The 14,849-nt window shown below is 50.2% G+C and overlaps 6 protein-coding genes across 6 annotated transcripts; 4 read left to right on the top strand and 2 right to left on the bottom strand.

Moving 5' to 3' along the window:
- Window positions 1-1,218: 1,218 nt before the first annotated feature.
- Window positions 1,219-2,253, bottom strand: J4E79_010462 (uncharacterized protein; the record flags this gene model as incomplete). Its single annotated transcript, XM_049359299.1, has 1 exon — window positions 1,219-2,253. One exon carries the CDS (start codon window positions 2,251-2,253, stop codon window positions 1,219-1,221), a length of 1,035 nt encoding a protein of 344 aa, XP_049206110.1.
- A 786-nt stretch (window positions 2,254-3,039) lies between these two features.
- J4E79_010461 (uncharacterized protein) lies at window positions 3,040-3,784 on the bottom strand (the record flags this gene model as incomplete). Its single annotated transcript, XM_049359298.1, has 2 exons — window positions 3,040-3,639; window positions 3,707-3,784. 2 exons carry the CDS (start codon window positions 3,782-3,784, stop codon window positions 3,040-3,042), a joined length of 678 nt encoding a protein of 225 aa, XP_049206109.1.
- An 814-nt stretch (window positions 3,785-4,598) lies between these two features.
- Window positions 4,599-5,366, top strand: J4E79_010460 (uncharacterized protein; the record flags this gene model as incomplete). The annotated part of the gene is made up of 2 exons (XM_049359297.1): window positions 4,599-5,305; window positions 5,360-5,366. 2 exons carry the CDS (start codon window positions 4,599-4,601, stop codon window positions 5,364-5,366), a joined length of 714 nt encoding a protein of 237 aa, XP_049206108.1.
- A 961-nt stretch (window positions 5,367-6,327) lies between these two features.
- On the top strand, window positions 6,328-6,822 carry J4E79_010459 (uncharacterized protein; the record flags this gene model as incomplete). Its single annotated transcript, XM_049359296.1, has 1 exon — window positions 6,328-6,822. One exon carries the CDS (start codon window positions 6,328-6,330, stop codon window positions 6,820-6,822), a length of 495 nt encoding a protein of 164 aa, XP_049206107.1.
- A 1,006-nt stretch (window positions 6,823-7,828) lies between these two features.
- Window positions 7,829-9,258, top strand: J4E79_010458 (uncharacterized protein; the record flags this gene model as incomplete). Its single annotated transcript, XM_049359295.1, has 2 exons — window positions 7,829-8,993; window positions 9,128-9,258. 2 exons carry the CDS (start codon window positions 7,829-7,831, stop codon window positions 9,256-9,258), a joined length of 1,296 nt encoding a protein of 431 aa, XP_049206106.1.
- A 2,490-nt stretch (window positions 9,259-11,748) lies between these two features.
- Window positions 11,749-12,684, top strand: J4E79_010457 (uncharacterized protein; the record flags this gene model as incomplete). Its single annotated transcript, XM_049359294.1, has 1 exon — window positions 11,749-12,684. The coding sequence occupies one exon, from the start codon at window positions 11,749-11,751 to the stop codon at window positions 12,682-12,684; it is 936 nt and encodes a 311-aa protein (XP_049206105.1).
- Window positions 12,685-14,849: the final 2,165 nt, after the last annotated feature.

Raw genomic sequence — 14,849 nt, 5'->3', positions numbered from 1 at the left:
GACCCCAGGGACTGGACTACGAGCCCCATACTCCATGGTTCAGTACTAGTCGCCATGGTCCCCGCAACAGTTTCTAATTGCCTCCACAACACACCGTGATGGCCGGCAATGCCGAACATTTTCTCCATCGGACATTCCAAGACCAAGGATATTAGAGACGCTCAGCGCACTGTCCAAGACACATCCACAGGACACATCGCTTCCAGGTCTCGGGCACTCACTCATGGTTCAACCCGAAAGAACTGAGCGCTCGATTCCGTATCCGCCTTACACACCGGTTCCCAAGGAAGCAGAGGTTCTAGGTACCAAGGCTCTTGGCCGAGTTGCCTGGTGCCAAAGTATTGCAAGCGAAGGGACAGCATTAACCATATCACATGTCTGGGTTCCTATCATCGCCGATGCGCATCTGCGTTTCCTCTCAACTATCGTGGCCTCATGCATCAACACCAACCGCCGCCTTCTGACTACGTTCCAGCGCATATGCTGACACACATCGACAACGGCATAGACGTGGATACGATTACACGGGTGTGCGCAATGCAAACTGCACCTGGATACTGATGTCACCTAGAGCATGACGAACCGTTCTCCTTCTGCGCGATGCATCCCCGTACACCTCCGCGAACTTCCCCAGAGCGCGCGACCGAACATGCGCCACGGTGCACGACAGGAAGACAATGTCGCAATATAACTGGACAACATGTGTGTGGAGACGTTATCTGGTCTCCTACGACGCTATCTGGGTATAGCGAACAGCAGAGGACGGCACAGTGATCTCGGCATAGAGTCTGGAACCGTACTCGTTGGGAAGTTGCTGCCCACGTCGGCCTTGTCGCTATCCATGAAGGTTATGCTCCAAATCTTCACATTGTTGCGTAAGCAACGTGAACTGCAATGGTCGGCGGCTCATGAGCGGGAGCTTGCGGTCTTGACATCGTTGCAATCTCGACGCGAACATTAACTTCAGCAGCCATGCCCGCCATCGCGAACGCGTACCAAGGACCCCAGATGACACCAAGAAACTCGATTCGTCCTACACATACTTCCCGGTTGAAATCATCACGTAGGTATCGACGCAGGATCAGAAGAGTTACGCACGATGTGTAATTCTAGCGTACATTGCTGGGCTTCTCCAATATGTTGGAATTACTGAATATCCTTGTGCTGCCGTGGAGAGTGATGAGAGCGGGTACAGCTGCATCCCCTGCGGCAAAACACTCAACAGAGTGACTTGGCCATGTCAAACAAGCCCCGATCTCTCGCGCGCGCCACCGAGAACGTGATGTTCATCCCCTGCGATCGAAAGTGGTTCGCCATCATCTTCAGAATACCTTTGTGGGCGTCTGCGCGCGCTGCTGTGTACACGGTCTTGAGTTCGCGCTTCATCCCGACACTCAGAGCTCGCCGTATAGTGTCTTTCGCGGCCAATCTCTCGTACTCCGTGTAGTTACAGAATGGATCACCGAGCTTATATATTCGCTTATGAAGCGGCCCCAGTGGGTGGTTCAGGATTCGAATGCGAACCTCGCAAGTCTTCCTAAGCGCCATTCTTCTCAAAGTCTGTTTCACAAAATTGTGCAAGTGCTTGGTTTTACACTTGGTCTGCGCACTGGAAGCCTTCATGTTCCCGTTTTGTACTTGGTGCGGTATATACGTATCGTTGTACCAAGACGCAATCTTCAGGCTGACGTATTTGACCGCAGTACCGTGCTTCTGTGGTCCATCCAGGTACGTACGCAGTTGTTTGCCTGCGAGATGGAAGGTATCCGAGAGCGCAACATACACAGGGTCTATCTCAGCGCGCGTCGGGCCGAGAATCATCTTGGGCGCAAGCTCATCGTTGGCTTTCTGTAACGGCTTCTGTACCGCGGGGTGCTTCACCTCTTCGTATATAGTCTTGTTGAGTTGAAGGAGTGCGGTTGGCTTCCGACATACTTCCCAGTTGCAGATGCCCGGCTCGGGGAATACGGAATCGTAGACGATGGCCGCCAGGTAGTTGTAGATTTGGCAGCGCAGTTCGGTCGGTAGGGCCATGAATGGAGAGGACGCTGTATTGTCCATTGTAGCTGTGGATGGTCGCGGGCTTTGATAGAGTCGTCGTTCGGGCTTTCTCTTCTTGACGTTGCTGTTGGCGGGTGTCTCATCGCCGGCCGGCTTGTTCAGGGGATGTGTGCGTGTAGAGGCGCTGCCTGTCTTGACTTTCTTAGCAGGCTTTGCAGTCGTGATTGCTTCGCTCCTTCTCTTCGGAGGCATCGCGGCGGTATGGGGCAAGGCTTCTCGTGCGCTATATCGCCAGGTGTCGGTATTAGCTCAGTTTGATCCTAGAATTTTAAGTGTGTCGGCAAGAACGGGGACAAAATACGAAGACGCGGGTATCATCTGGATTCGGAAAATTTGCTGTTTCGTTTGTGTGGTTGAGCCGTTCCAACTTGCTCGAGGCTGACCAATGTAGCAACCATGATACATGACTGTAGCCTCACGGTACCGTTCATGAGCAGAACTCGGTACCAATCAGCTGTGCGCAAGATGTCAGATATGAGTTTACCATGCAACAAAATCCACACAAAACCAATATCGTTGCCAACACAAACTACTTCCCTGCCACCGGCATCCCTACCCCCGAATCAGAATGGAAAGTCAAATATCTCGACGGGGAAGGCGAGTATAGGATTCATGAGACAGCTGGGTATCACGAAAGCGAATGAGGCGCTTATCATGTCGAAACGCATCACATGCGATGCACTTTTAGCAACGGAGGGGTATCTAGCTGATAATATAGAGACGTGTATAATGTAGACTATATGAAACATGTTCTCTGCGAACGCAATTCCGAATTGATCGAGTTGGCATTGCAAGCATATACCGTTGCTTGTAACACCAACTCGATGGATCCAGGATTACGTTCGCAGTGCTCGATCGGATGCCAAGAGGAAGTCCTGACCGGTATGGTATATGGGCGCATCGCCGTCAGGGAAAATCTCATGGAGTTGAGGATGCTACACTAGGAAGGTTGCCTTCGAATCACAATTTCTGTCGTCTTTAATGCTTCTTCGCGTCCTTCTCTTTATGCTTCTCCGCAATCAGCGCATTCAGCCTGAAGAACGACGTGAACCCTTCAACGAAACACGTGCCCACCCACTTCCACCATACCGCATCAAGAAATGTGCATCCGTGTTTCGCAAGCTTCCTCGCCATGATGATCGCTTCAACCATGTGAATGGGTACCATGATAGCCCAAACCGTGAAGCCGATTCGAGCGACGAAACTCGCGAAGCCTGGCACAAGATACAACACGGTGTCGTAGAGAAGCGATCCAGGCTGCCAGTTTGCCGGCCGCGGCAGCAAGAGCAGGGCAAACACGCATTGCGTGAAGTTCCACAGATGAGCAGGACGCATGTGCGCAGGAACGAACTTCGTGATGGCGATGTCGCTCCGGCCCAGGGTCTGGAGAGCATCTTTGTCCATTTGAACAAGCCGCTCGCGAGCCTCGCGCATGGCCTTCATCGGTGGGTCGAAGGCGATGACAGCTTGTTGGCCACCACAGCTCAAGACCATCTGGTTCAGGTCAATGTCGGTCATCTGCGCCGAGCGACTCTGGATCATGGACTTGGAAGCGTACGCTTCGGCATACCGGCGTATCTAGAGTGAAAATTAGGATTGGGACTCGAATTCGACATCAATGGTGCATGAAGTGGGTGGCGCGTACGGAGTCGTGGTGGTCTGCATTCATGTGCTTGATGATCCGCTGCTTTGCGGCTGCATCTGCAGCTTCAGGAGATGTCATGCTGGAATGGTAGTATGCTGGTGTCCAATTGACTGGTTGCTCTCGTTGAGCTCTGAAGGAGGTGCGTACGGAAATGCCGTCGTCACGATACCCGCCAGACCGGCGCAATTCGGGCCGGCCATCGGGGAAGATCTGGTGCGCCCCGCGATTGCGTCTTCCCAACGATCGTTAGCACAACGCTCATGATATCGAATTTATCGCGGGATTCTTTCGACGCTGCGCTACCTCAGACTGATGGTGCGCGCTATGAAGACGCGATCCCATTTCTACGCCAGCACTAAACGTTCTCCCGCACCCTATGGGTAAACGTTCCGCCAGACCACTGATCGAGGCCTCGCCCGTGCCACAGCATGTCCCAAAGCGTTGATGTCAAGCGCATTCAGCTGACGCGTTGCTCGATGCATCGCTGCTGGGCTTGGTGCGCGCGCCAATGACGAGCAAGCGAGACCAGAGGCACACGAGCTCGCAACGCATCGGGTTGAGCGGAACAGCTAGACTGTCGCAAGCACGAATTCAGATCTAAAATAATCAGGTTGGCAGCGCGCAGGGATGGGGTCAAGTTTTGGGACGCTGGCGGTGGGGTGGATGTGGGTGCCACATGGTGCGTCAGACTGCATGACGGGTGGCTCGAGTGCGGCAGGGGTAGCAGGTACCTTGAAGCTTCAAACCGGTTCCTGTTCCCAGGCCGCTTTTCTCTTATTAACGAATTGCGCCGCGGCTCTGGACTCGCAACAGTTTCCGAAGCACCTTCAGCTCGTCACGCATCACCCGTCTAAGTACTTCCCACCCACACAAGAACCACCCAAACAGCACCATGGCGGACACAGTTGAAGAGACTAAGCAGTCTGTCTCCGGAGAGGGAAACGCGGATGCCAACGCCTCGGTAGGCGCAAAGGGCAGTGCGGAATCATCGAGTAAGAAAACCGAAAGGAAGACGCCGAAGAAGCTGGGCGGAAAGAAGCCTCAACAGCAGCCCACTCCTGACGCCACTCCTGCCCCCGAAAGCGATGGCGAAGGGAAAGCTGAGCAAGAGGACGCAGAATCCAAGAAGCAAACCAACGGCGGCGACGCTGACAACGAGTCCGACGAACCCCAACAAGAGAAGTCAAAGTCGCAATCGAGACGCCGCCAGTCGCGTGGCCGTGGCCGACGAGGCGCAGACTCCGGTGCCGAGTCTGATGCGCGATCCGACGTGTCCCAATCTGGAGGCCGTCGCAACCGCCAGCGCCAAAAGAAGGGCGGCAAGGGCGGAGGTCCGCTAGACGACATCACTGAGAACGTCCCCGGAGGCGATGCAGTCGGTGGAGCCGGCGAGATGGTTCAAAACACTGCCGGTAACGCCGTCAACCAAGTTGGAGACACCGCCGGCAAGGCTCTCGGAGGTCTGACTGGCGGCGGCGGTGGTGAAGAGGAGGGTGGAAAGGACGGAGGTGAGCAGCTGAGGCTGCGCCTGGAACTCAACCTCGACATTGAGATCCAGTTGAAGGCCAAGATCCACGGTGATCTCACGCTTGGATTGCTGTAAGTCAAGCATGCAGCCACTTATCACCGAAGCCAAATGCTAACTTTGCGCAGTAACTAGGAGACGGCCGAGGATGAATGCACGAAACGCATCGATTGTTATATTGGGAGATCATAATGGCGTTTGGTATGGAGTTTTGCATGTAGTGTTACGATACGTATTGCAGTATAATACGACACAATAAACAACTTGCACCATCATCCATTGCTGAACCATCGCGCTGGCATACTGACGGTGTTGGCATTTCTGTAATCTCATCCAACTTCGTCATGGTCACCGCAGCGTCAGGGGATGTCTCTACTAGGCGCGTTATTACCAGGCCCTGTAATAATACCCCAGTAACCGAGAGCGCATGCGACGTCAACTCATTGAGCATGAAGTAAGGTATCCGAGCCTGAGTCTAAACTTGACAACTATTATGCCCAGGATCGAGTATTGCACAGCCGTTGCCCGCGAGATCAACGGTCCGCGTTAAGCGATCGGCGGGCGGACTAGCCACTCGGGTGGGCGCGAGACTGGTAATGCTTCGCCATCGCTGCGCGCGTCGTCAGCATGTGTGCAAATGTCGGGCGACTTGCAAAGACGCGCGCAGATGCATCGTCTTGACATACGTCACGCAGCGGCTGTCAACCCGATTGGGAACTCAATGGCTGGTGTCGCTCGATGTGGGCCTGACGTCATCCGTAGCGAGCCTGAAACGGTGAGACGGTACGACGGATGAAAAGACAGGGGTGCAAGCTTGCGGCGGCGGCGTCCTTGCTTTGGGGGCTACAGAGGACCAGGCCGTTGCGAGTAATCTTGTTTTTGGAGTGGAGCTGCCCGTACCAGTCGTGGCGTGCGTAGGCGTGTAGTAGCTCCGCTTGCTGCTCGACCTTGCTGACTTCACATCTTGCTCGCATCCATCGCCGTTACCTCGACACCTCTGCGCACTTCTTCACCTCCATCACGCAGACAATCCCCATCCAGAACAGCCTCCTCCAACCGCCCGAAGCCTTGCATGATAGCAAGGATACCCGACGACATGGCCGACAAGGACTCCGACTATGAGAACCAGCCGCACGAGCGGTCGACGATGCAGCAGGAGAAGGCTGTGAACAAGGCAAAGCAGGACAAGCGCGAGGCGGGCCTACAGTCCGCCCGGTCGCGTTCCTCGTCGCGCCGCGCCCGCCGCAACCGCATCGAAGAAGACAAGAAGAATGGCAAATACATGCACACGACGTCGCTGGAAGCCCTCGAGGAAGCCGACGCAAACGGCGATCTCCAGAAGATGGGCATGTTCGAGCGCATCGGCCCGGACAGCACATCCATGGACGGGCCCGTCACATACGCCCGCGCCATGAGAGGCGAGATCCCCATGCGCGGCACCGACCCCAACCAGCCATACCGCATGGAGCCGCAGCAAAAGGGCAGCGAGCTCAAGGACCAGGACGGGCTGAAGCTGACGCTCGAGGCGAATCTGGAGATTGAAATTGAACTCAAAGCGAGTATCCGCGGCGATTTGACTTTGAGCTTGTAGTAAGTCAACCCCTGCCTTCGCCCTTTCGCTTACATCGAGCCTATACATGACTGTACGAGCGAGCGAAGGCGACGAAGTGTCTCTAGAAGATGAGCATGGACGAGTGCTAATTGGCATCACGCAGCCAATAACACAACTATCGTTGCCCTCTTCCTTCGAATGACATCGTTCGCGTTCGCGCTCGCCGTGCAGTCCGGGCCTCAACACCATACCTCCTCTCCTCCCCCCTCCTCTTTTCTTCTTCGCCAGCGTCCTGGCGAGACACGTAGTAACTGAACTTAACAGCGAATAGTGCTTGATGGATGTTGCATTCCCCCTCGTTCCACGACCGTCACGAACCCGCCCCGCAGCCGGCGCCGACCGCGAACAACGGGGCAGCGTTATATGGGGATACATGTTTGAGCGTTTAGGAGTTACACTGGTTGCTTTGTAGGGGCTCGGATAGCATGCGACAATAAAAGAATCGATAATGACCATCCATGTTGCTGGCCAGGCGGTCGCGTTCCATGCTGTGCATACTTTGGTACCGAATGCAGGCTGCGCGGTGTCGCTCCGAGCAGCTTGTCAGCGCCTGCAGCTTGCAGCTGCGCAGCGCCATACTGCATACTGCGACAGACTGACATGCGCAGGGCAGACTCTCGAATGAATATCTTGAAGCCGACAAACCTCCTGATAGCCGGTAGATTTGCCATTGCGCTGGCCGCGAGAGCGCTTCCTGGACCCTTGCAGCATACGTAAAACTGACCAGCGACCACCGAGCAGAGCCAATAAGCCACTGTGTCATGCCTCTCCACACTGAAATGTCTGGTAACGAGAGCCACAATGGCGAGGGTCTCGTACATGCGCTGCCCGCAATATTCTGCGACTGACAGCTTCACACCACATCTCATCTACGTACTGACAACTAAGTCCCACCTCATACGAGAAACCTCCTTCAACAACCAGTCCTGCATCTCGGCAATACGCGTGCTCTCCCGTTTTCCGATACCAGTCCGCCAACGACAAAATGGGTGCGTTCAGCGCTTTCGTCACCCGCCGAATGGATCCCGAGGCCGCAGAGAATAGCGGCCTGCGGAGATGGCGCAGACGTGCGAATACGGTCGCAGGAGGTAAGTTCGTTTCGTCTGGCAAGGCTTGGAAGGGCGGTGATGCTGACTTGGCGTCGCGCAAAGGTCAGGACGGCCAGGACGTCAAGAAATCTTGGGCCAAGCGTGCGGCGAAGGGACTCTGGGAGCGTGTCCACAACCGTGACGGTCGATCGAAGGATGCGGAGGCGACTGGGACTGCCTTGAGGCGCCATGGGAGTACCGATCCTTCTACGGGGATGGGAACACAGCTGCTGATCTCTGCCCCCGTGGCTTTCCAATCCGATGACGTTCCGGAGTGTTCTATTCGCGATAACGATGCAGCTGCGATCGAGGACCTCGGAAGTGTACCAGTACTAGTAGAGTATGCGCATGGACAGCAGCATCTCGCGATTGAATCATCCTCTTCCACAGCCGACACCGTTTCCTCAACGACCATTATCACCACCCACTTCGGAAGCCCGCTGACACTGTTTCCTCGTCATACACATGCGCGAAATCCCACATCAGACTGGATCCCAGCTTCCACAAGCCCCCGTATCTCGGAGGTCTCTACCGCTATCGAGTCGCCCTCGGGTTCTGATCTGTCCGTTGACCACTACCACGAGCTCATCAACAGCATCGAACGTTTTCACTTCGCTCTCCTTGTGGACTCCAGCACCATTGACAACATTTGCGGCGACGTACGAGATGTACTTGAGATAGCTAGCAATAACTTGCTGACCGTCGGATGGGATCTACAAAGGCTTCTGGTCATCTGGCGTAAGCTCACCGGCAACGCAGCGAACGTTGCTGTGCTTGAGATGCTAGAACCCTGGGCCCTTGTAGGCAAGGAGCATCTCGTGAAAGCCTGCGCAGACATGAAGAAAGGACTTCAGTCCTATCGGGACTGGTCGGACATCGTGGCTCGCAACAAGAGGATAGCGCAATCTCAGAACGCGATCAGTCATGAGTGGTGCGCAGCCTTGAACGACAAGATGAAAGCGCTCGACGTGCTCGAAGCGCTGGACTTTGACGATGTTGCTGCTCAGGTAGAGTTTGTCATGAGAAAGTACATCGGTGCTGGGGAGGAAGTCGCGACTCTAGGTGGGCCAGCTGCACCTGCCAGCATGACTAACACGTCGCTGCCTAGCGCCATCTCTAGATGCCGTCGCACTTCGCCTTCACTGAGCAAGCGCCTGTTTACCACACTGTCGCGACCAACATCGCGATACCCACAGTTATGCCAGTCGCCTACGCCTTCCGCACCCACGTCAAGGCCATCACTCCCAGCAGCCTCGGTGCAATACGGGGACCAGCCTACTCCGGCTGTAGCGAGAGCCCCCAGCCATATCCAGCCTGCAACAGCTAGCTTGAGGTCGACTGCGTCTACCACAAATGCGCCCAACTATACCCGCCCTACAAAGGCAAGCCTAGGATGGTGCCAACCGGCATCCAGCAACAGCATGAATGCATCCAGAGTCGCTTCAGCATCTCAGTCGCACCGTTCGGCTTCTGCAACGCACGGTCTCCGGGCGACTCGGGTACAACTCCAGAGAACCCCAAACGACGAGCACAGAGGCCCCTCACCTGATACCGAACACGCTCCGCCCATCCCACCCAAGTCCATCAAGAGGCTGATACCTAGAGCGTCCTCCCCGTTATCTGCTCACCTACGCTCCGACTCAGCTCAATCTCTGTCGCTGGACGACGTAGCCACTACTCGGCGTAGTACCTGCTCGTCAATTTATACTAACAGCAGGCTTCCTGTAAAGGCCAATCGCACGAGCAGTCCAGGTTTCCTTCGACCTGCCATAGCTGATGCGCAGACCGAGCATGATGCGAACACGCCCCGCGTACCTACACCGCGACCTATGCGCGACAAGCTCGCCGTTGGCGGCGATCACGGTCGGGACCCCAGCATCACCACGCATGATATGGCGGTCAGGATGGATGAGATACGCGCGAAGATGAGTCGAATGACCGCAGATATGAAGGCAAGAAAGCTAGCTAGAGAAATTGTCACTGCAAGTGAGCTGACAGTGGAGGCAACGCCAGATGGGCTGACGAAAGCTAGAGATGATGCACACACCCAGGAAGGCTAACGGGGATAGAGATACATCCGACGCCAGATGTCATTATGGGCAGCCAACACCAATGAAGTAAATGTCACCGCGCCTACAAATTTCGCGTCCCATCCACCGATCACGCGCCGGCGTCCCCGGTGTCCCCGCAACCGAGCCCGAATATGTGGCTACACTACCAGTTTCACTTATTCGAGTATTGAGTTTGCAGGAAGCGAGAAGGTGTGATGTCTTAGAGTTGCGAAATCGCACGGCAGCTATGCTGACCTTGGCTCACACAAGAGCCTTACACTGCGTTGTGAAAGGATGCTAATCATCTTCATCAATGCAGCCAGTATTCACGCGCTTCTCATTCGACGGACTTCGCATGGCTCGATAGCTCTTTTCTACATTGTCTTCACAAGCGTCTCGATCTCACGGCCCGTTCCCCTGCTGCACCTCGTCGCACCTAACCCAACGTGGTGGCGCATCCGCGGTGACCTATGAGAGCGCAATGCTAGGCTGCTGTACCCAAAATGTGATGTTGCTTTCCCGTCATACTGGACCCGACATGGCTGACCCTGCCGGACCACCTGTCTGCCACGCGCTTCGACCCTCACGGCTGGGTCGCCGAGGGAATGGCTTTCCCGAGATGATCTGCAGTAACCGCCTCATCGCAATCATGATCCACCTAGCAAAGCGCCGAATCACTGGAGATGCGAAAAGCAGTGGTTTTGACACATTCGAGGCGCAGGTCTCGACTCGAGCACGCACGCGAGCTGCAGCAACTCAAATAATCACTACCGTATTACTCTTCGCGTCAACTAGTGTGATGCTATGTTGCCCAGGATAAACGAGACTTTGCCAAGTCGTTCGTGTCACTCCTCATGAACAGCAGCATTTACACTGACCGCTACTCGCAAAGCAATCCGTGTCCCCGTTCCACGTCTGCTTGTCCGAAGACCCATTCGAGGTGCGACGGCAACGGAACGGCCACACCGTCGACCGTATCCTCGCTTGGCAAGTATGCAGGGTTTGTAGCACGATATGCAGCTCAGTTCCGAGATCACCGATAGTGCGCTTTAAGGCGCGCGACATTGATAGAAGCCCCTACTAACCTACAAGCACATAAGGAAACCTTGAAACGCTTCGACTACGAGGTATAGACCAACCAGAGTGCCTGAAAGTAACGCGGCATCCCTTCAGGAAGACCAACCCTCAGCATGCCTCTCCAGAAGCCTCATCCTCAGGTTCAATCGCCCAAGTTTCAGCCTAAGACCAAGCCAGAACGGTTTCAGGAAAGACGGCGCACTCTCCATAGCATCAGCGAACTCAAAGCGACTGACGTTGCGACGCCTGAGTTCCGTCTCTTTGCTGCTGAGATACAGAGGCCGCCGCGAGACCGGGAATGCGCCTCCAAAGCGGGAGAGGATGCTGGGACCGTGATAACACAGCCAAGTCGATACCGACGATTGTCGAGTTTGGAGTGCTCTCAAGCCGAAGCTGCGGCTCCTGCATCGCTTTTGCATCCTACAGTAAGCCACCAAGAACGGTACGAACAGAGCCTTCATGGTAGAGGGGTGAACGTGGAGGAGGAAGGCTGGAACGCCCGACGAGAGCATTCAGGCTTCCATCACAGAGGGGCAGTAGCATCGCGGGAACGTCGCCGCCAGTCCGTGCAACACATGCCGCAAGATGGAAGTTATCCCAAGGTGGAAAGGCAATCAGTGCGCTCTGCCTCACGGTCCAACCTTCGATCATACTCCAGTCATCCTCAGTTACTCACCAACGGCTATTCAATGAGCGGTTTCTCATCTTCCTCGTCGTCAAGCGGCACTCTTGACCGCCGATCCAGCGTTGGAACCATGAACAGCCAGTCACGTCCCTGGTCGCATAGTCTTGAGGCTAGTGATGTGTACACAGGTGCCGGGTTCTTCGATTGCGCCGCACAAGGAACGAACTCTGACTCGTTCGATAAACCGTTCAATGCAGCCGAACTTCCACTCATCCCCGTCGGCTTGCACTCGAAGCTGAGATATCGCCAAATGACCACCCCGGCCCACGAGAACTGCCCGCGGCCGAACTCAGCAGGCCCGATGCAGCTGGAACTGAATGCACCTTCGGTGTCGCTGCCGACCCAGCGCATTGCTCATGTTGACCTGTCACAACAGAACCGGAGACGCAGAATATCTCGCTCCGCTCAGCAGCATCACCAAGGCAAAATGCGAAGAGCACGTTCGGAGTCACTTGCTGCACTCACAGCTGCGCAACCGAGGTCGTGCGGCCAGCAGCGTACATCGTCCTCGCGCTTCAGCCCTTCACCATTCGAAGTCGCTCTCCCAGACCAGACGCACCGCTCATCCCTCCATCGGCATGCGCAATCGGGCTTGTGTGTCGGCCCTCCGCCGCAGTACGTTCCGCCACCTACGGTCGCTCATCATCCCAACATGGGTATGGCCCTACACCGAAGCAGCCCTGGAGTCGGACGGCGCGCGATACCGACGCGCGAAAGCCTGTCGCAGTGGAATTCGGACCGCGAAGAAGCGAAGATGGGTCTCGGCGACATGCATCGCGCAGACATGAAGGAGAGAGTGCGACGCGCAAACGAGTTGGAGCTGGAGAAAGAGCAGGAGCTGGTACACTTAGAGAAGAAAGCGAGTGGTGTAGCGCAAGAGCAAGCACGAGGCTGCTTCGGCGCAGTGCTACGCCTGTTCAAAATCGGTTCAGAACGATAATAACTGCAGTCCTGCTATTACGCAGATAAAGGTTATCTTACAGAGGTAAATAGAAATAGGTAATAGAAAAATAGCCTAACCTTTTAAAATTAGCATTCTCTGTATTAGCTACGTAGAATATATAGAAATAATATACTATAATAGTATAGATATAGATAGAGTTAAGAAAATAAACTAAATTTCTAGAAAATCTTTTTATAATTCTATTATATATAGGTTATTTATCTGTATTATTAATCTTAGCTTAATAGATTTAGTAGTTCTTAAGATATTAAGACTTTTATATTTTAAATTAAATATTTTAAATCTAAATTATACTTTATTATTTAATTAATAATAGCTTTTAGAGTAAACCTTAGTTATTTAAACTATAGATACTTTATTATTAAAGTTAGAAAGTAGTTATAATTATATAATCTTAGATATATAATTACTTAGCTCTTAGGTATATAGCTAGAGATTTTATTCTAACTTTCTTAAGTAGTATAATAATTATAATATACTTAAATATCTCTAATTATTAATTATCTCTAGCTCTAATAGTTATAAGCCTTCTATTAGAGTTAACTCTATTACGTATAAAGTAATATTATATATAATACTAGAATACTCTATTACTCTATTATAGCTTCTAGAGCTATAGCTTTTTATATTTTACTATAAGATATATAAATCTTATATTAAGTCTAATTAATTTTCTTTTTAGTCTATTTATTAAACTATACGTTATTTATATTATAAGATAAACTATTTATACTAATATTAGTGTAAATATCTTTATTCTAACTTTATTAGATTTATAACTTTTACTATTAAATTCTATAAAATTTAGTCTATATATTTTTATATTCTAGTACTAGCTTTATAGCTTAAGCTAACTCTAGAAGCTTATTTAATACTATAAGCTAATTTTAAAAGCTTATTTAATACTATAAGCTAGCTCTAGAAGTATATTCTCTACTATAATTATATCTAGAAAGTGCGCTCTATAGTGTAAGCTAACTTTAGAAAAATACTTAATAGTATAAGCTAACTCTAGAAGAATACTTAATAGCGTAAGCTAACTTTAGAAAAATACTTAATACTATAAGCTATATATAAAACTATACTAGTAGTATAAGCTAACTCTAGAAGTATAGTTAACACTATAAGCTAACTTTAGAAATATAGTTAATACTATAAGCTAACTCTAAAAGTATACTAATAGTATAAGCTAACTCTAGAAGTATACTTATTAATATAAGTATTATAACTTCTAGGCTTATTTTCTACTATCTTATAGATAGAAACTATACTATTAGATTACTTCTATATTTCTAGAATAAAATTTAATATTTTATATTTATAAATTTCTAGGTATTACTAGATAAAGTTCTAATATTATATATATATAAATCTCTAAGTATTACTAAGTTAATCTAATCTTTTATTTCTATAAGAATCTACCTATTTATATATATAAATTAATAGAATTTTAATAGTAAAGTATATCTAGAATTACCTATTCTCTTATATTACTACTATTTATACTAGTAAATTAAGCTAACTTATATTATCTATTAAGTTCTAGACTATCTTAAAGTTCTATTATATATTTTAACTAAAAGTAAGTAAATTTATAAAAGTTTAATTAATAAAGTTAGACTTCTTAATAGACTCTAGTAGAAGTTATATTAGTAGAGACTTTACTTTTATATAACTTATAAAAATTAGTTTTATAACCTTTACTATCTCTATAGTATTACTATTATAAATTATAACTATATTTATCTAGTTCTATAAACGTATAATTAGTTTCTATTTAATAAATAAATTTAGTACTTTATCTCTTAGTAGTAAGATAAAGATTTCTACTCTAAATCTCTTTTAGAGTATAAACTATTACTTTTTATATTCTAACTATCTATTCTATATATAAAGTATAATACTACTAATCTTAGTAAATAGCTACTCTTATACTACTATTACTATACTCTACCTTTATATACTTTTTAGATTAATTCTACTATATAAAAGATATTCTAGATATTTATATTTAGTATAGAGTATTAATATATTCTAGTAATACTATATATTACTAAGTATATCTATAGTTTTTCTCTTTTATATAGTTATAACTAATCTTTAGATTTCTTTTAACTTTACTTATAGTTAGTATATTAGTT

This window comes from Alternaria viburni (genome assembly GCF_023758015.1).
Source record: "Alternaria viburni strain BMP 2772 chromosome Unknown scaffold_31, whole genome shotgun sequence".
Taxonomy (NCBI): domain Eukaryota; kingdom Fungi; phylum Ascomycota; class Dothideomycetes; order Pleosporales; family Pleosporaceae; genus Alternaria; species Alternaria viburni.
The sequence above is the reverse complement of the archived record's forward strand: the minus strand, read 5'-3'. Positions and strand labels throughout refer to the sequence as shown.